Source organism: Protopterus annectens, chromosome 7.part0, assembly GCF_019279795.1.
Source record: "Protopterus annectens isolate FY-2018-M chromosome 7.part0, PAN1.0, whole genome shotgun sequence".
In the NCBI taxonomy this organism is placed as follows: Eukaryota; Metazoa; Chordata; order Ceratodontiformes; family Protopteridae; genus Protopterus; species Protopterus annectens.
In genome coordinates, this window is record NC_056739.1 from 102,615,333 (window position 1) to 102,637,283 (window position 21,951).

General features: G+C 44.6%; 1 protein-coding gene across 1 annotated transcript in view; it reads left to right on the forward strand.

Moving 5' to 3' along the window:
• TBC1D22B (TBC1 domain family member 22B) overlaps positions 1-21,951 on the forward strand; it is a 1,162,021-nt gene that overhangs the window by 372,019 nt on the left and 768,051 nt on the right. Inside the window, exon 3 of the mRNA XM_044076529.1 lies at positions 3,370-3,674. Coding sequence (XP_043932464.1) covers positions 3,370-3,674 — 305 coding nt within the window. The remainder of the gene's footprint in view (positions 1-3,369; positions 3,675-21,951) is intronic.

The following is a 21,951-nucleotide window of genomic DNA, read 5'->3' on the forward strand; positions in this document are numbered from 1 at the left end:
TGCCTTGGGACTTAAACTTTGTTCAACAGGGTCTTACTTCAACCCCCTTTGAGCCTGCAGCCACTTGTGATTTAAAATTCTTAACTTGGAAGACTGTCTTTTTGGTAGCCATCACGTCAGCCAGACGCGTTTTGGATCTTAAAATTTTATCAATCAAACCCCCTTATTTGATTTTTCATACGGACAGGGTATCTCTCAGACTGAATCCCTCCTTTCTTCCCAAAGCAGCCTCAGTTAGTAACCTTAACCAATCTATTGAATTGCCAGTGTTTTTTCCTCAGTTCTCAAACAAGGCAGAATTCAGATTTCATCAATTGGATGTGCACAGACAATTACGTTTTTATTTGCACTGAACGAAAGACCTCAGAAAATCTGATCAGTTGTTTGTTTCATTTTCAGAAAACAGAACTGGGTCTCCTGTTTCCAAAGTCACGTTGTCCAGGTGGATTTCCAGTTGTGTTTCTTTCATTTATACTTCAGGGGGAAGAGATTTACCGTTCTGGGTGAAGGCTCACTCTACGCGGTCTGTATCTACATCTACAGCTTTTCAGGCCAGACTGTCTATGGATGATATCACCTCACACCTTTGTTACTCATTACAAGTTAGATGTGGTATCTAGGGGCAGGTCTTCCTTTGGTTCCACAGTGCTCAGGAGTGTTTTCCACTGAGCCTCCCAGGATTTAGGTGCTGGGGACGCTGTCCCACAGGTAAGAATGTAGGCAAGATTGGACTACATAACATCAAGAAGTTATGTACTCACCATAACGTTCGATGTATGTAGTCCATCTCGCCTCACATACTTACATAACCCCCCCCTACCTTCCCCCGTCCTGGAGGATCTGGAGGTTAGGCCTGGTTTCAGAGTTCCCTTCATTCTTGGTTTGTTTTTCCTTTCCTTAGGTGTTATGCATGGAGAATGCGTGCTGGTGCTCACAGCAAGCTAGATCTGGGGATAGAGAGCAGTGCAGCATGGGATACCATCTTAGCCCAGCCAATAGAAAGATGTGGAGCTAAAAAGTATGGCAGAGTTGGAGCCGACATTCGGCTCCGAACCCACGGGTAAGAATGTGAGGTGAGATGGACTACATACATCGAACGTTATGGTGAGTACATAACTTCTTGTTATATGGTATATCAGCAAGCAAGCAAGATGACAGTGTCATACATGCTGTGCAGACAGACTGCAACTGCCTTGGACTTGGTGGGCAAATAGGACCTTCATACAAGTTCAAGCCTTTTGCATTATTTCAGTCGAAAGCACTTTGGTGGACTAGTTGAACAGATCAGTCAGCCCCCTTAAATGAAAGTAAAACCTGGAAACCTTCCGCAGGTTGACAATAATATGGGGCACCCTACATAAAGATCTCTGCTTCCACTTGGAGCCTCCTTATCCAAAGTTTTTTGCTGGATATTGATGTAGATCAACTCTGCCAGTGGATTCTTTTCAATTCCATAGAACAAAGGCTTACTGTACATACTTACTCCCTTCCTTGTCATCCTTAATGCAAGACGAGAGCCAGTCTAACATTGGTACCCCTCTTTAGCTGAAGCATCACTGCTGTTTTTTTTCTGTCGCCTATAGCTAAGCTGAGAAGAATCAATACTTCTTTCTCACTGCTGACCCAGTAGTAGAGCACACTGGTCACCCCCCCCCCCCAAAAAAAAAAGACTCATGCTAGTGATGTAAAATTTAGGATTCTTTTCCCACACTGGTCTTCATTTCATGATGAGCTGTTACACATACTAAAGAAAGCCAAGAAACCTGCTGTCATGAGATCCTGCCTGGCTGAGAGGAGCAATTATTCCATTTGTTGTAAAGAATGGGACACACACCCTAAAACAGCCTCAGTATAGCAAGCTGTACTTTACAAAACCTGTTGCCAAGGTCTTATCTTGCTTTAGTCAAGATGCATCTTTTGGTTCTCCCGACTTGCATATACCGCTTAAGCCTCCACTGGCATTTATCTGCGCAAACAGCTTTTAAAAGAGGTTCTTTAGTTAAGGTCGCAAGGAAGCTACTGTCTGTCATATTCCTAACCCCAGGACCTTACCTTGGATCATAGAAGCTAATTCTCCTTCCGTCTGAGCCAGCCAGCTTATCACCAATTAAATTCTTATCCTGGAAAATGCTTTTCTTGGAAACTGTTACATTTATGAGTCTTACACAGTATTTCACATAGGCAGGATGACCCTCAGGACCGGTCCCTCTTTTATGCATAAGATAGTCTTGGCTATGACCATAAAACTGAATCGTAATCCTCAAAACAGGGAAAGTAATGTATTGCACCTAATGGGGATGCATAGACAATTTGATGTTTTATTTAGACAGAACTAAGTGCTTAAGACAAACCAAGACCAGGTGTCTGTCTCAGGCCAGCAGAGCAAGACAAGCTAGTCTACAGTTAAACCTTAAGTGGCTGGCTGGTTGTATCTTTTTCATAACCAACATGGGAAACCCTTGCAGGATACATTAAAGCTCACTCAACAGTAACAGCAGCCACTAAAGCTGCCTTTTTTCAGCAATATTTTTGATCAAACTATTTATAAAGTGGCATTCATGATCTTCCCCCACCACACTTTCTCTAGGCATAATAAGCAGAGCATCCTTTCTAGCAGAAGAGCAACTTTTTGCTCCTGTAGTTTTGCAAAGAATGTGTGCTCCCCCCCCAAGCTTCTGAACCGCCTTTGTACTCTTCCCATTCATTATGAATGACACCGCAGTGAATGTAGTGCATCATAATCACAAATGTTGAGTGATATCACTGCTGCAATATAGGCTTCCTCGTGCTTACTCTTGACATATCTGTAGTTCTTAGTTAAGTCGGGGGACAAGTAAACAGTTTAGAGGAATTCTCTTACTCCTACACTTGAATGCTCAAGTTAAGAACTAACATTGTCTGATTTCTAGGCTCTCTTCGCAGTTGTTTTTACCACCTCAGTTACCCAAAACGAACTGAAGATGGTGTGGGCTGCAGTTGCCTTTATAAGGTTTAAGTGATGTCTGTCATGGGGTGAGACCAACCCAACATGGAATATCCACAGCTCTCGAAGTCAGCCATATGGTTAGTTGTATGCTTACAGTGCAATTCCCATTTAGTGCGAGTGGTAATGTAACAGTGACCTTCCTCTAGCACATTAATGTATGTGATGATTAGGTGATAGATAGGGTGATACTTGCTTTTTGTGGTTCGTATGTTTCTATCTCTCCTGCTTGACAGCTTTATGATTCTAGGATGCCATGTTGTTCTGTTTAGTTTTACCACGTGCATGATAGTACTGGCCGTGGGGTTTTGCATTTAATCATGTTGTCTGTCTCTGTTGCAAAGTAATTGGTCTAAAAGGAACGGTCTTAAATTACTTTTTTGCAGTTCTCTTAAGGATAGTTCTCGAATCCACACACTTCCTGCTCGATCAAAGAAACCATCAAGCTTTCATGAATTTGCTAGGAGCACAAATGATGCATGGGACATTGGTGATGACGATGATGAAAACATATCAACTTTCTCTTCCCAAACTCTTAATTCTAAGGTTGCTATGGCAACAGCAGCTCAAGTTTTGCAAAACCACAGCAGACAGAGAGAACATGCTGATAAATCTCAGTCTTCAGATGAGGCCTGGATCAATGGCAGAGTTACCAAATCCAGCAGTGAAATTCAGCTTTCTGGATCTTCAGGTAAGGCATTTCTGAGTTAGTAGTGAAGGAGGGGACATGTACAGATGTCCTCAGGTAAGGCCAGTCAGAATCAGTGATGAAGGAAGAATCGTGTAGAGAGGTCCTTCAGCAGTGCCCCTCTGGGATCAATTGTGAAAGAGAGAACATGTACAGAGTTTTTCTTAAGCCAGTCTAGACTAATGGTAAGTATAGACTCATGTAGAGGGTTCCTCCAAAAACACAATTTCTGGATACTGGAGTATGAGAGGCCATGCACATGTTTTTTTCAGCAATGCTCTTATGGGGTAAAGGTGAATACCAAACTGTGTGCTGAGATCCTTCAGTAATTCCATTCTTGGTAGTGATGAGTGACCTCTTATGTACAGTGCGTCATATAGTAATGCTGTTTTGGGATAGAGATCAGTGAGTGAGTGTGTTAGGAGGTCTTCCAGTAATGACCTACTGGGATAATGGTGAAAAACGGATTGTGTACAGAGATCCTACAGTAATGTAAGATGTGAGGTAGTGGTTAGTAAGGGATTTTACATAGAGGTCTTTCAGCAATGCAGTTTAGAGAGAATAATGGAAGTGGGACTGTGTACAGAGGCCCTGTAGTAGAGTCAGCCTATGTAGTGGTAAATGAAGGAGCATGAAAACAGGTCTTTGAGTAATATCCTTCTGAAATAATGGCCAGGGACAGATTGTATAAGAAAAGTCCCTTAATACTGCCGTTCTGTGATAGTGGTAAATGAGGATTCTGTACAGAAGTTCTCCATTAATGCCTGCCTGTAATAAAGGTGATTGAGTGGTAATGTAGAAACTCTACTCTTGCGGTATGTGGGAAAGTTCTTGATGTTCTTCGTGTTTCATTGTTGCAGTCATCACATTTGGGTTATCTGCTTGCAGTAGCCCTCAGCCTGATTAACAAAGTCTTGGGTCCTATGTCGGTTGCTGTCTCCTCTTCCATGACGTCAGGTCATCAGGGGTATAAAACACACAGCTGACGTCATTACTATTTTTCAAATTCTACTAAGTGGTTTGGTTTTTGCTGCCCAGCCGGTGTTCCTGGTTTTTTGCTTTTATCGTTGGGGTTTTGTTCTGTCATTACATAAGTCTTTCTTGCCGTGCGGTGCCCGAAGCAGAAGCAGTCGCAAATGCCGGTCGGCAGACTCCTGAAATTTTTGTTTTCAAGTTTCAGAACAAAAGTCATCAACTGAAAGCTAAGTACCCCGTTGGGGAAAATTTCTTGCTCTAAACCGATGTCAGTAAAAGTAAATTACTGCATTTTTTGTGGAAAGCAAATACCTCATAAAGATTTTCTTTCATACTGTATTCCTTGCCTAGGCCCTGACCACGACGTACCTCACTGTCGGTTTTGTGCATTATTTAAACCATGAACTATCCGTCGTTGGTATATTTTCACTTCTAAATATTTTGGTGCTTGGTTTAATTATCCCAATATGTCTTCGGTAAGCCATCCGGCTACCGACATTCTGAAAAAACGCAAAGGTAAAGACAGAGACAGGGCACCGGTACTCAGTGAGGCGCTTTCGCAGCCCCTGATACCCGCTACTTCAGATTCGCAGGCCTCTACTGAGACTCATTCGGAGTCCGGTATGCCGTGAGATGCTTCAACTGTGGAACCTGCGGATGTCTCTACCTTGGATGGGCCCAGAGCAGCTGTGCAGGCACCGGCTTCTGAGGGTGTATTCAGGCCTACGGACTTGCATATTAAACCGACGCCATCTTCTTCTTCTTCAAGGCTTAAAACTCGAACCATGCCTAGAAAACTGATGCCCAGACCGCGTGGTCAGGCCTCTATGCCTAAAAAACAAATAAGAATGACTGAGGACTATTACTTTATTCAGGTGAAGCCAACCTTCCCCCTGTAAGAGACCTAGGACTGAGTTTGCTTATGATACTTCTGACCAGGATTCTGAAATTTCTGTTTCCTCTGATGACCAGGATTTACCCTTATCTACCTATGAGGATTCTGATGCTGAGGACTCTTCCCCCCCCCCCCTCCCAGAGGATTTCTCTTTCGGTGAAACCTTGCATACTTTCAGGGAGCATTTTCGTTGAGAAAGTCAGGATTTCTCTGATTCTAAAAAGAGGCTTAGGGATTTCTTACTCCTGCACTAGCACAGGCCTTTAGCTATACCTCCTGTTACTGGACATTGTTGATGATGCCTTTTCAAAGTCTAGCATGGCCCCTGACTCTTTACCTCCTCCTCCCAGTAAACCTGATAGATATTACAGGGTTCCAGACTCTCACAAGTTCCTTTTCAAAAATCTTACTTATCCTGAAACCATTTCACAGGGACCCAAGGGCATTAAAGCTACTACTGCCAAAAATCCTACCCCCTCTGATAGAGACTCCAGGGCGCTGGATAGATAGGGTAAGAAGGTATACACTTCTACAACTTTGGCCATTAGGGCCTTGAATTGCCAGTTTCGTATGTTAAAGTATCAACAGCATATTATTGGATTGTTTAAACAGAAAATGATGTTGATTCCTGATTGTGCTGAAAATAAGGATTTCCAGGATTTAATGCATTCTGCTGAAAAAGTTGGTAAACATACGTTGCAATGTGGTTTTGATTCACTAGAGGCATCTTGCAGGGCTGCTGTAACTGGTTCTGTACTTAGAAGGCATGCTTAGCTTAAGGAGCAATCCTTGCCAGATTATGTTAAAGTGAAATTACTGGATGCTCCCTTAAATCAGGACCGCCTGTTTGGGAACAAGGCAGAAGTTCTTAAAAAGATGGAGGAAAAAGCTAAATCTGTGCAAACCGTTAGACTTTTTTACTAGTACAACCTCAGAGATTTAGTAGGCATTGGCCTTCTAAGAATTGGTCCTTTCATGCCTTTTCCAGACCTTCTCAGTCCAAACCCAGATCCAGCAGAGCATCCAGGCTTCAGTCCCAGGGGACGCCACAGGACTAAGCAGTGGGGGGCCTCCATTTCCAAATCTGGGGGTAGTAAAACTCCCCCCTATGGTAAACTGTCTCAATGTCTTCTTTTTAAAACTTCCAAGCACTTCTCAACTGACTGCCCCTTTGGGGGGAAAGATTGCATTTCATGCAAAGAACTGAAAGCAAGTACTCTCTCTCTTAAGCATAGGGGCTATTCAGCTGGTACCAGAAGAGGAAAAGGGACAAGGTTTCTACTCGAGACTTCTCCTGGTACCCAGAAAAGACAATTCATGGCGTCCTATCCTGGACCTGTCTACTCTAAACACCTTTTTGGTGATTCCAAAATTCAAGATGCTGATTCTTCAAAAGGAAGTATACCTGCACATCCCAATCAGGGAATCTTGCAGAAGATACCGACGCGTCAAAGCAGGCTATACTCACTATCAGTTCTCAGCACTGCCCTTTGGCTTATCTACTGCACCCAGGGTATTCACAAAATGCCTAGCTCCAGTCATTGCATTTTGCAGGCAAAGAAATATTCAAATATACCCATACCTGGACGATTGTCTAATTCAGGCAGAAAACCAGGACATACTTTTGAATCATCTGGCTTTTTACAAAGGGTGCTAACTTGTCGGGTACACCATAAACGAAAAGAAATCACACCTGGTACCCTGTCAACAAATTATATTCCTGAGAGCAAGCTTGAGTACAGCTTCCCAGATGACTTTCCTCACGCCAGAGAAACAAATTCACTTGACAACCTACTTCAAACAAGTGACCACAAAAACCCTGCTATCTGCAAGCCAATGCTACAAGCCATGGGGTTCATGGCCTCCTGCATTCTTCTAATTCCATATGCAAGACAGCATATGAGGAAAGTACAGTCGTATCTAAAAAGCCTATGGTGTCAGCACTTTCAGGATCTAGAAGCAATGATTTCTGTCATACCTTGCCTACGCCTAGAGTTTCTTTGGTGGGCAAAGGCCTGCCACCAAAACAAGGGACTACCATTCACACTACCCTCTGCTGCCCAAATCCTAACAACAGACGCATCAGATTATGCATGGGGGGGGGGGGCACACCTGGTAGGGAAGTGCATTCGGGAAAATGGAACCCAAGTCAAATGCACCTGCACATCAATCTTAAAGAAATGGTACCTGTACAGAATGCTCTGACAACCTTCAAGGACCACAGTCTTCCAGGACAATGAATGGTAAAGACGGACAAACACTATTGTTATGTGGTACATAAACAAGCAGGGGGGTACACATCCTTACCCCCTTTGCAGACTAGCCATGGCATTGTGGAACACAGCCTTGAGCTACCAAGTGCATCTACAAGCTCAATTCCTGCCAAGAAAACTAAATACACTGGCAGATGGACTAAGCAAAAATCTCATGGACCCCCATGACTGGAAACTGGAACCTAGGATTTTCAACATGTTGACAAACAAATGGGGGAGCCCAGGTATAGACCCGTTTGCCTCCCCCCAGAACTATCAATTGGAAAAATTTTGCACAAGGACTTCCCACAGACAAACTTCGAAAGTCGATGCTCTGTCCTTCAGCTGGAAAAACATAACAGTTTATGCCTTTCCTCCTTTGCCTCTGCTCTCCAAAGCACTACTAAAGATCAAACAAGACAAACCAAGGATGATTTTGATTGCACCAGACTGGCCACACCAACACTGGTGCCCCCTCCTGTGCGGTGTGTCACTGTTGGCCCCATGGCACCTGCCTTAGACTCCTACCCTGCTTGTCTCAGCAGGAGAACCAGATTCTGCACCCTCAGCTTCAAACACTGAACCTAGCCTGGCTAATTACCTAATCTCTCCTTTACCATCTCTCAGTAAACCAGTGTTGAATATCAATAGCAAGGAGGCCCAGAAGTGCCTGGAACCAATCTCAAGGGATGAGCACAGCAGTGCAAAATCTACCTCAGATTTTACAATACTTAACTGAGATGCTTCACAAGAGCCTGTCTTTTTCTCAAGAAAAATTCACGCCTCAGCCATTTCAGCTCATTATAATACAGAACCTCCCCTCTTCTTTCATCCACTGCTCAAGCAGTTCCTCAGAGGGGCCAAAAATTTAAGACCACCCAGGAGAGCTCCAACTCCAGCCTGGGACCTAAACTTTGTATTGGAAGAAACTCACCCTTCCTCCTTTCGCGCCAGCTGCTACTGCAGATTTAAAATTCCTTTCTTGGAAAACAGCTTTCCTTTTAGCAATCACTTCAGCAAGAAGGGTATCTAAATTGCAGGCCCTTGTGGCAGTGGAGCCTTTCATCATCTTTCATGCGGACAGGGTGTCCCTCAGGACCATTCCCTCTTTCATGCCAAAGGTGGTATCCAGTGTGGACCTTAATCAGTCCATTCATTTGCCAACCTTCTTTCCTAATCCACAGAACAAAGGGGAATGGTTACTGCACTCCTTAGATGTGCACAGACAACTTAGATTCTACTTGGACAGGTCTAAACCTCAAAGGAAATCTGAACAACTGCTGGTGACATTTGCTGCAGGGACAGAGGGGAAGGCTATTTCTAAGCAAACCTTCTCCAAATGGATTGGCCATTGCATTCATTTCTGCTGTAAGCACCATGGAAAACCTATTCCACAGGGGACAGACCCCACTCAACCAGGGCTGCATCTACCTCTACAGCCTTTCTCAGAGGCGTACCTACCACGGATATCCTAGAAGCTGCTACCTGGAGTTCTGTACATACTTTCACCAAGCATTACCATTTGACAATTTTCTCTAAATCCATAGCTGGCTTTGCCACTGCAGTCTTGCAGGGCCTTGTAGCTGGTCCTAATGCTATTTAAATTCCTCCTCCCATTCTTAGCTTTGGGAATCTACCCAAATGTGATGACTGTAACAGTGAAACATGAAGAACATAGTACAGTTGTGTACACTTACCATAAATGTAGATTGTCGAGTGTATTCACTGTTGCAGTCCTGGTTACCCTCCTTCCAGCCCCCTGACGACTTTTGGCTATACCTCTTCTCTCCTTTACAATGCTTAAAAGCTTTTTGGTGGTGGTTGCTTTTTTGTTGGAGGTATAACCTTGTATATTTATAGATTTAATTGCTTCCCACTAGGGGGGCACCTGACATCTGGGGCAGGAAAAACTGATGTAATGACGTCGGCTGAATGTTTTGTACCCCCTGACGTCACGGAAGAGGAGACAGCAACCAATGTAGGACCAAAGACTTTGTTAATCAGGCCGACTGAGGGCTACTGCAAGCAGATAACCCAAATGTGATGACTGCAACAGTGAATACACTTGAACATCTACATTTATGGTAAGTGTACACAACTGTACTTTGCATGTCCCATCCTACAGTATGTTATGATATGTTAATAGGAGGACCATCTTCAGCAATGTTTGGAACTGATACTGTAAGCATTAGGACCAGAACAGATGCAAGATGTCCTTTAAGAATGCAACTGCAGTCATAACATATGGGTTGTCCTGCCTCGGGCAGCCCTTGGTCGGCCGGATTCCAAAGTCTGGGTCCGACGTCGGCTGATGTCGCATTTCTCTCCGACGTCAGAGCGGCAGGAGTATATAAGCATCAGCCGACGCCATCTTCTTCAGTCTTTCTTGCCACGCGGTGCCCGAAGCAGAAGCAGTTCGCAAGTGCCGGTCGGTCAGCTCCTGTATTCTTCGATCCGAAGTCATCAAAAAAGCTAAGTACCCCGTTGGGGACCTTTTCTTGCCTCAGCCGATGTCAGAAATTACTGAAAAAGTTAATAATTGTTTGTCTTGTGGTAAACAAATACCTCATAAGGATTTCCATTCTTACTGCCTTCCTTGCCTTGGCCCAGACCACGACGTCTCGGCCTGTGCCGCCTGTGCTCGCTTCAATAAGCGCACTCTCAGGCGCCGGGCGGAGTTCGCTGAAGACTTTTTCGGCGAAAAATTCGATTACAAGATGCCGTCAGAATTACCGACATCGCAGACTCCTAAAAAATGTAAAGACCGGGACCGACAACCTCGGCCCGCGTTTTCCACCGAACCACGCCAAAACCTACCGCTAGTGCCCCGGTTCCCTCTGAGGCGGTTATTTCACCGCTCCGAACTGAAGACACTGCATTACCGATACCTCCGATACCGGAGACCACACCGATGCCAGTTATTGATTTTCCTCCGGATACTGAAACCGAGGAAATGCCCGAGACCATTGCTGTGGATAAGGTCACTCCTGCACGTGGAGCTGCTAGGCCTCCCATGTCCATGTCTATCAAGGCCTACACACGTGCTAAGGCAGCCAGCAAGACCAAGCACCTTACTGCAAAAGCCTTACCTCAGCCTACTCCTGAAACACAAATCATGACTATGGCAGCAGACTTAATCTCCATGATCAGAGGTTCCCAGGCCCATCCTGAGAGAGGATCCCAGCCTCCTCCTGATAAGAGGCCCAGGGTTGAGCCCACTGACCCTCTCCCTTCAGATGAAGATTCTGAAGCCTCTGGCCACTCCGATAGCCAGGAAGAGCCTTTCCAGACCTACGAGGACTCGGATGCAGAGGACTCCATCCCCTCGGCCTCCCCTCCTGAGGATATTTCTTTTGGGGAAGTTCTGCATTCCATGAGGGAACATTTTAAGTGGCAAGGCCAGGAATTTTCTGATTCCAAAAAGCGCCTTCGTACCTTCCTTAAAAAGCCCCAGCACAGGCCCTTAGCTATACCTCCTGTGCTTGATGTTTTGGATGATTTATACTCTGACTCCAGTGTTACCCCTGATACTCTCCCTCCTGCTCCTGCCAAGCCGGACAGATACTATAGAGTTCCTGTAACACATTCTCATTTCTTTAGGGCCCATGCTGTTGATTTAGAAACTATTTCACAGGGGCCGAAAGGGGTTTCAGCTACCACCTCCAAAAATCCTTTGCCTTCCAACAGAGAAGCTAGGTCATTAGAGAGATGGGGGAAGAAGGTTTACACCTCCACTACTTTATCTATGAGAGCTCTCAATTGTCTCTTTCATATGTTTCAATATCAGGATTTCCTGTTAGATGATTTACAGAAAACTTTGGCCTCTCCTGATCCTTTAGACGGGAAGTCTTTGCAGGAGGCTGTACACAACTCTCAGCAAGTTAGCAATCACTTCCTTCAATGTGGATATGATGCATTGGAAGCTTCATGTAGGGCAGCTATGACAGGAGCGGTCATTCATAGACATGCATGGTTAAAAGAACAACCTCTGCCAGATCATGTTAAGGCAAAACTTCTTGATGCACCCTTGGAAAAGAACAAGCTTTTTGGTGCTAATGCTAAAGATGTATTAAAGACCATTGAGGAAAAAGCCAAGTCAGTTCAGACAGTCAAAGATTTCCTCCAGGTTCAGCCACCCAGATTCAGCAGGAATTGGCCTTCAAAAAACTGGTCCTTTCCTAATCCTGAAAGATTTCAAAGGGGCAAAAGCAGGCGTGGCCGAGGAAGAGGACAATACAGGGGTCCCTACAGGGGACGACAGTGGCAACCAGCAAACCAAAGAAGTGACACAGGGGCTTCTCCTGCCCCACAGGGACAATCCCAATGACTTTCCTCTACTTCCGCCTACCAAAGAGCAAACAGAAGCTCCCTTGGGTGGAAAATTATCTCTGTTTTCAGACAGTTGGCACAGATTGACAAAGGACAAATGGATTTTGGACATTATAGACCAAGGCTACAGGTTCCACTTTCATACCTTACCAAGGAAACAAGGCATGCCAAACCTACCGCAAAACCAGAGGGCAGAGGCTTTCAAGCAAATTTCTCTGCTTGCTCAGATCAATGCAATAGAAAAAGTTCCACAACAAGAACAAGGCCAGGGGTTTTACTCAAGACTGTTCCTTGTTCCAAGAAAAAAAACACAATGGAGACCAATACTGGATTTGTCCGCATTAAACACCTTTCTTATAGTACCAAAGTTCAAAATGCTGACCTTACAGCAGCTCCTTCCCATGCTGGGCAAGGGGTCTTGGCTGATTACTCTGGACCTCAAGGAGGCATACTTGCATGTCCCTATCAGACACAGCTGCAGAAGATACCTCAGATTTCTTGCAGGGCCAGAGCATTATCAATTCTCAGCATTGCCATTTGGCTTATCTACTGCGCCCAGAGTGTTTACAAAATGCCTGGCTTCAGTAATTGCTCATTGCAGGCTCCAGGGGATCCAAATTTACCCGTACCTGGACGACTGCCTCATACAAGCGGACGACAAACTGATTTTGACAAAAAACTTGGATTATGTCATTCAATTGCTACAAGCTCTGGGATACACAGTCAACTTCCAAAAGTCCAGACTGCAGCCATCCCAGCAAATTACTTTCTTAGGAGCCAATCTAGACACAACCTCTCAAATGGCTTACCTGACAGAAGACAAGCAAAAGAAGTTAACTCATTATTTCAAAGGTTTGGCAAAGCTCACCCAGATGACTGCAAGGAGATTCCTACAGGCCCTGGGTTACATGGCATCATGCATTATACTGGTTCCATTAGCAAGACTACACATGAGAAAGCTTCAATAGTACCTAAAAAGTTTATGGTCTCAACACAGCAACAACCTTGAGACAACCATACCGCTCATTCCATGCCTACAAAAGGAATTTCTATGGTGGGCCTCGGTAAGCCAGGCAAACACAGGTATGTCATTCAAAAAAACACAAATAACACAAACAATGACCACAGACGCCTCAGACCTTGGATGGGGGGCGCACATGGAGGGCAGATGTATTCAAGGACAATGGTCTCCAAAGGAAACACATCTGCATATCAACCAAAAAGAAATGCTGGCAGTCATGCATGCCATCGAGGCCTTTCGACAACAACTTCAGCAAGGCCACCTGCTAATATGGACAGACAACACCACTGTCATGTGGTACATAAACAAGCAGGGGGGCACCCATTCTTACCCCCTTTGCAGACTGACAATGAATCTTTGGGAAAAATCACTGAGCTTAAACATACAGTTGCAATCCCAGTTTGTTCCAGGCAAAGACAATGTGCTGGCGGACAGCCTAAGCAGGAATTTCCTAGACCCCACAGTGGAGGTTACATCCAGAAATCTTCATAAGGCTCACCTCGACATGGGGCAGGCCAGAAGTAGACCTATTTGCCTCCCACCTCAATCATCAGCTACAAAAGTTCTGTTCAAGGACATATCATCCACAAGCATGGAAAACAGATGCTCTCTCATTCAACTGGAACTTCCTAAAGATTTATGCATTCCCACCTCTGCCACTGATGACCACAGTACTACTAAAGATCAAAGCAGAGTAGCCAAAAGGGATCCTAACAGCTCCAGACTGGCCAAGACAACACTGGTATCCACTACTACGGAGCATATGCCACAACAAAAAATGGGCCCTTCCCCAATGGCCCCATCTTTTGACTCAAAACAACTTCAGGACAGTACATCCCAACATTCAGACGCTCCAGCTAACAGCTTGGGAGATTCCATGAATAACCTCAATCTATCTCTCTCCAAGGAAGTTCAGCGGATATTAACAGAAGCCCGCAGACCATCCACCAGAAAGGTTTATTCAGCAAAATGGAAGAGATTCAGCATTTGGAATACCAGCAAGGGTCATGATGCATCATTATTGAGCATCCCACTCATCCTGGAATACTTGGCAGATATGCTACAGAATGGACTCTCATATTCTTCTATAAAAATACATGCTTCAGCCATTTCAGCTAGATACAACACTGATCCACCTGTGTTCGCACATCCTTTGTTAAGGCAATTTCTTAGAGGAATCAAGAATATTAAGCCACCAAGAAAGGCCCCAGTACCAGCTTAGGACCTCAACTTTGTCCTAGAAAAACTGACTCTACCCCCCTTTGAGCCAGCAGCTTCTGTGGACTTACAATTCCTCTCATGGAAGACAGCTTTCCTGTTGGCAATTACCTCAGCAAGAAGGGTTTCGGAATTACAGGCCCTAATGGCAATACCACCGTTCATTACCTTTCATAGAGACAGGGTCTCCTTACGAACCAACCCTAGTTTTCTGCCAAAAGTGGTATCTAGGGTTTCTTTAAATCAAGCAATTCACCTGCCTACCTTCTTTCCCAATCCTGAGAACAAAGGGGAAAGACTGTTGCATACCTTGGACATTCACAGACAACTTCGCTACTACCTGGACAGAACCAAGGCCAATAGGAAGTCTGATCAGCTTTTTGTAGCTTACGCCTCTGGAATACAAGGAAAAGCAATTTCCAAACAGACTATCTCAAAATGGATTGGACACTGCATCAGATTATGTTATTCCTTCCATGGAAGGAGTGTACCAGCCAATATCAGACCACACTCTACCAGAGCTACAGCCACCTCTACAACATTCTTAAGAGGGGTGCCTACAAAAGACATTCTAGAAGCTGCTACATGGAGCTCCGTGCATACATTCTCCAAACACTACAACCTCCCTTTATATTCCAGATCCAGAGCAGGCTTTGCTTCGGCAGTCCTGCAGGGATTGATAGCTAGACCATCCTTTTCTTAGAGCTTTCCACCTCCCCCAGCTAAGCTATGGTACTCGACCCATATGTTATGACTGCAGTTGCAGTCTTGAAGGACATAGTACAGTTTTGTATCTACCATAAATGTAGATGTCCGATAGATATGCAACTGCAGTCGGGTTTTCCCTCCCTCCTTCCCCTCTATTCCTTGGGTCCACTCCTCTCCCTGTTATCCTAGCTGGGGATATCTGTTATGGTGTATCTGTTTATTGCTTATTTATTTGTCTGGAAACCTGTTTTGTCTTCCAAATTGATTACAGCCTTCCTTGGAGGGCACCTGGCATCTGGGGCAAGAAACACTGAAGAAGATGGCGTCGGCTGATGCTTATATACTCCTGCCGCTCTGACGTCGGAGAGAAATGCGACATCAGCCGACGTCGGACCCAGACTTTGGAATCCGGCCGACCGAGGGCTGCCTGAGGCAGGACAACCCATATGTTATGACTGCAGTTGTATATCTATCGGACATCTACATTTATGGTAGGTACAAAACTGTACTTTTTTCAGCCTGCCTGGAAAACCCCTTCCTCTCAGGCATCAGTAATTTCTCACTTTCCAGTTTTTGTCTCACTGAATAAACAGTCAGAAGGTAGTCCTGGGTGACATTTTTTGTAAAATGAAATTAATTTAGTGTTTATGCTATTCTTGTAATTGGTGTCACATTCATCCCCTGTTGCAACATTACTTGCTCTAGTGTTTTAACTGATGTTGTAATCAAAAGTAGTCTTATCTGTGTACTGGATGCTTGTTTATTCTTTTAGTGAATGCCACTGCATGTACTCTTATTGCATTGTTACAATAAATGTTCTGTGTGCCTTGTATGTATGGCCCGGGGCATGGCTGAAAAAGGTTCCTTGTACCAGCCCACATACCCGGTCAACAAAGAATAAGTAAATGCGTAAGTATTTCTCTTCACTTTTATACCTAATGCCTGTCATGAGTTATTTTCTAAAAAAAGGCCTGCTGAGAACTAAATTTTGCCATTTCCACACCACTGGGCGCAGGCTATTCCATCTTCAGGACATCCTCATGTTTGTTTAGGAAGAGTGTCTGTGGACCATGTCCGTTCCAACTGCCAATGGTCACATCTCGTGTGTGTATTGTCTTAAAGAAATACAGTTTTTCCCTTTGTTCCATTTGTATGGGATTTATCCAAACTACATTCCATAGGAGCAAAAACCTTTTCCTTTCCTTTCCAGTTCAAAAGACTTTATCAGTGTTCAGGTGGAGCATCAGACTGATAAGCTTTCAGCTTCTTCCTCTTCTTAACTCTCAGAACAGATTTCTAAGGATTGTATCCTTACTAAACTTATGTCAGCTAGATAGTCTTTGTTAAAGAAAAAATGTTTTCTCATCTGTTCTAGCCCTACTCACGACAGCAACTATATCTAATTAAGGTTAACAGGGTTAGTCTGTTTCAAAAAGTGCCATTAAAGATTTCTTTTTCTTATTGTGATTCTGTGGATTTCAAACTTACTTCTTCTGAGGTAGTTAATATTCGCAGCTATCCTGCTCAGTTAAGCTTTGTACATAAAAGTCCATGTACCTTTCCACAGTGTTTCCTTCTGTATGCTGTGATAAACTGACAGAATCCATACTCTGATATTAAACTGAAGTTTGCTTCCATCTCCTTAGATTTTGGATGCCAAGCAAGCCTTGCTTTTCTGTCAGCGTGATCTTTTCCCTGACTCCTATGTCTCTTCAGAACCAGTGGCTCCATCATAAGCTTACCTTCATATTCTGCAGGCTTTGGCTTTATCCATAGCTATGTTTGGTCCGTCAGCATCATTAGTTGTGGTTGTGCTCCTGATGGCATACTTCTGTTGTTTGTGATGCAGCTGCCTGTATGTTCCTTGCTATCATCATTTTTTATGCCAGCATTGCCAGTCCTGTAATTTGCCCCTCTGGTGTTGGGTTTGCTGTAGGGATTTCTAACACTTGGTTATTGGGCATTTCAGTGTAGTTGCATACTTGCCAATCATTGCATTTAAATTCTTGCAGTTCAGAGTGTTGCAGGTGTGGTCCTTGAGCATACAGCAGGAACTCTCATTAAAAAAAAACAGGAAAGGTGTAGACAAAACCAAGTGCCTCACACCACCTGTTGATCCTCCCATAGGGGATGTCAGTGAAGAGGAGCCCAGATCCTTTTTCTGTTGCATAAGGCCTCAAAATTTTAGTGACTGTCTGCAGTTCATTCAGCAGGGGATGTTGGTCCTCTCAGTCCTTCCCTTCCTCCCAGAGGAGACTGAAGCAGTCTTGTCCGTTTCCCATACTGATCTCGTGGGCTGTAACTCCTTTTAGTGGCCATATTAAGAGAGACAACCAAAATAGTGTGGGGATAACCCAGGCTCTGTAGCCTTTGTGCTAAAGAAGTCTGACCAGCTCTTCTAGCCCCAAGAGAATGCCGAGATGTTCATCGTGTTTCACTGTTGCAGTCATTACACTTGGGGTTATCTTGCTGGCAGGCTACCCGGAGTCGGCCTGAATTCCAAAGTCCTGGTCCGGCGTCTGTTGCTGTCGCCTCTTCCCTGACGTCAGTGTGCCAGGGGTATAAAAGATGTAGCCAATGCCATTTTCTTCAGTCTTTCTTGCCGCGCGGTGCCCGAAGCAAAAGCAGTTCGCAAGTGCCGGTCGGCCGACTCCTGAGATTTTCGAAATTGAATTTCAGATCCGAAGTCTTCACTAAAGCTAAGTACCCCTTGGGGAAACTTTTTTCTTGCTCCAGACCGAAAAAGTTAACAATTGTATTTCTTGTGGAAAACAAATACCTCATAGGATTTTCATTCTTACTGTATTCCTTGCCTCGGCCCTGACCACGATGTTGCTAGTTGTCGGTTTTGTGTTAGATTTAACCAACGCACTATTAAGCGTCGGTACGATTTTGCTTTTCATTACTTTGGCCGAAGGTTTAACTATATAATGCCGTCGGAACAGCCGATGACCAGAGTTCATAAAAAGCGCAAGGAAAAAGAAAAGGACAGGTATCCGAGGTCCAAAACTGATGACGACGAAGCCTCTTCTAGGCCAGTCGCCAGTTCGCCAGTTCTTAGTGAGGTGCTTTCGCAGCCCCTGACACCCGCTATCTCAGAGCCACAGGCCGCCTCCGACTCCCATGTGGAGACAACTAGGCCTCTGGATACTTAAGGTATTGGGCCTTCAGAAACTAATCCCTCAGATGGGTCCGGAGCCGCTGAGCAGGCATCGGCTTCTGAGGGTGTTTTCAGACCTACACAGCTTTATATCAAGCCAACTTCAGCATCCAAGACAAAGACAAAAACAGTTTTAAAGACAAGGAAACAAGTACAGCATTCTCCAGGACAGACTTCCATGCCTAAGAAACAGATGCTCAAAATGGCAGAAGACCTAATTACATTGATCAGGGGTTCCCATCCCCCTCCTGATAAGAGGCCTAGGCAAGACACTGAATATGATTCCTCTGATCGGGTTTCCATTTCCTCTGACTCCTCTTCAGAACAGGGATTCTCTAGTCCTCCCTATGAGGATTTTGATGCTGAAGAATCTATTCCTTCAGCTTCTCCTCCTGAGGATTACTCCTTTGGGGAAACTACCACGAGGGAGCATTTCCACTGCGAGAGCCAAGATTACTCAGAATGTAAGAAAAGGCTCAGAGATTTTCTTTTACTTACCTCAGCACAGACCTCTTGCTATTCCACCTCTTCTAGACATTGTAGATGATGTATTTTCAGAGTCTGGCCTATCTCCCGACTCTTTACCCTCCTGCACCTGTTAAGCCAGACAGATACTACAGGGTTCCAGATTCTCATAAATTTCTATATAAAAACCCTGCTGCTGACCCAGAAACTATTTCTCAAGGTCCCAAAGGGGTCAAGGCCGCTACTGCAAAAAACCCTGTCCCCTCAGATAGAGATTTAATGGTACTGGACAGATGGGGGGGAAAAGTTTACACTTCTGCTACCTTGGCTGTAAGGGCTTTAAATTGTCAGTTTCATATGCTTAAATATCAGCAATACTTAATGTCTCTGCTAAGACAGTAAATGTTGACAAATTCTGAATGTTCTGAGAACAAGGAAATGCAGGATTTATTGCATGCAGCTGAACAAGTGGGAAAGCATTCTTTGCAATGTGATTATGATTCACTGGGGCCTCTTGCAGGGCCGCTGTAACAGGTTCTGTCATTAGAAGGCATGCTTGGTTAAAGGAACAGACTCTGCCTGATCATGTTAAAGCAAAATTATTGGATGCTCCATTACAGCATGATACTTTGTTTGGTGTTAAGGCAGAAGAGGTGTTGAAGAAAATGGAGGATAAAGCTAAATCTTTGCAGACAGTAAAGGATTTCTTACAGGTACAGCCACCCAGATTTAGCAGGAACTGGCCTTCTAAGAATTGGTCCTTTCCCGTGTCAGACAGGCCACAAAGAGGCAGATACAGATGCCCTAGAGGCAGACAACAGCCCCAGGGTTTATACAGGCCCAAACAATGGGGTGCTTCTGCCTCCATAAGCGGATAAGACAAATCACAGCCATTTAGGAAACAGTCTCAATGACCTCCCTCTGCCAATGCCAAGCATTTATCTTTTGGCAGCACCCTTAGGGGGAAAGCTAGCACTTTTTTCAAAAAATTTGCACACGATCACCCAGGACAAATGGGTCTTAAATATAGTCTCTCAGGGCTAGAGGTTCCGCTTTCACACCCTTCCAAAGGCAAAAGACATGCCAGACCTGCCACACAATCAATGGGCAGAGGCACAAAAATAAGTTTCATCTCTCATGGACATGAGGGCTATTCAGCCAGTGCCACAACAAGAGCAGGGACAAGGATTTTACTCAAGAGTTTTCTTAGTACCAAGAAAGGACAAAGCATGGAGACCAATTCTGGACCGGTCTATTCTAAATACTTTTCTGGACGTTCCTAAATTCAAAATGTTGACTCTGCAGCAGCTTCTGCCCATGCTGGGTAAGAAGGCTTGGCTTGTAACTTTGGACCTCAAAGAGCCATACCTGCATGTCCCAATCAGACAATCTTGCAGAAGATACCTCAGATTCATAGCTGGCACAATGCACTACCAATTCTCTGCACTGTCCTTTGGCTTATCTACTGCGCCCAGGGTCTTTACAAAATGCCTGGCACCAGTAATTGCATTTTGCAGACAAAGAGGAATTCAAATATATCCCTACTTGGACGACTGCCTTATTCAAACAGAGACCAAAGACATTCTACTAAAGCATCTGGCGTTTGTAAAAAGATTACTAACAGGCCTTGGGTACGCAGTAAACAAAAAGAAATCAAAACGAGTACCCTCTCAAGAGATAATATTCCTGGGTGCAAGCTTAAATACAACTGCCCAGATGGCTTATCTCACGCCAGACAAACAAAGGCACCTGACTTCTTACTTCGAAAGCATGGCAACAAAGACCCAGTTATCTGCAAGAAAAATTCTGCAGGCTCTGGGCTACATGGCATCCTGCATTCTGCTAATTCCATATGCAAGACTGCATATGAGGAAAATACAATGGTATCTAAAAAGTGTTTGGACACAACATTGCCACAGCCTGGAATCATTAATTTCACTCATTCCCTGCCTGCAACAGGAGTTTCGATGGTGGGCACAGGCCTGTCACCACAACAAGGGACAGCCATTCACTTTAACCACAGCCAGGAAAACACTAACAACAGATGCATCAGATTATGCCTGGGGGGCCCACATGGCAGGAAAATGTATTCAGGGCACATGGCCTGCAAGCCAAAGGCATCTTCACGTCAATCAAAAAGAGATGCTAGCTGTACAAAATGCCCTGACAGCCTTCATCCAGGACAGCTGCTGATAGACAGACAACACCACAGTTATGTGGTACATATACAAGCAGGGGGGCAGACATTCCTACCCCCTCTGCAGACAGGCCATGATTTTGTGGAACACAGCATTGACTTACCAAGTACACCTGCAAGCACAATTCCTGCCAGGAAAAACAAATGTTCTGGCAGACGAACTAAGCAGAAACCTCATGGATTCTCACGAGTGGAAACTAGATCCACAAATCTTCAACATGATAACAAGGAAATGGGGATGCCCAGACATAGATCTTTTTGCCACCCTCACAACTGCCAACTTCAGAGATTCTGCACAAGGACTTATCACAAACAAGCATGGAAAGTGGATGCTTTGTCATTCAGCTGGAACAACCTTACAGTATATGCCTTTCCTCCACTGCCTCTCCTCCCCAAGGTACTCCTAAAGATCAGAAAAGAGAAGCCACAAATGATACTGATTGCCCCAGATTGGCCACGCCAACACTGGTACCCAATCCTAAGGAGCTTGTCTCAAGGCCCAGCCTGGACATTGCCTCAAATTCCTCATTTACTGACCCAACAAAACAATCAGATCCTGCACAGCCAACTCAGAACCCTAAATCTAGCTGCATGGCGGATAGTGTAACCATTCAGAATACACCCCTCTCTAAAGTGGTTATAGATGTTATTTTGGAGGCCAGGAGGCCCAGCACCAGAAAATCTTATGCAGAAAAATGGAAGAGATTCTGTGCTTGGAACCAGGCACAAGGAATTGACATGCTTGTTCCAAATATTCCTCAGATTTTACAATATCTGACTGAGATGCTGGACAGAGGCCTATCCTTCTCATCAATTAAGATCCATGCCTCTGCCATTTCAGCTCATTACAATACGGATCCACCTATTTTTTCACATCCATTGCTTAGGCAGTACCTCAGGGGGGCCAAAAACTTAAGACCTCCAAGGAGAGCACCAATACCTGCATGGGACCTCAATTTTGTCTTGGAAAAACTCACACTGCCTCCTTTTGTGCCAGCCAATACAGCTGAGATAAAGTTCTTATCATAGAAAACAGCTCTGCTCCTAGCAATAACTTCAG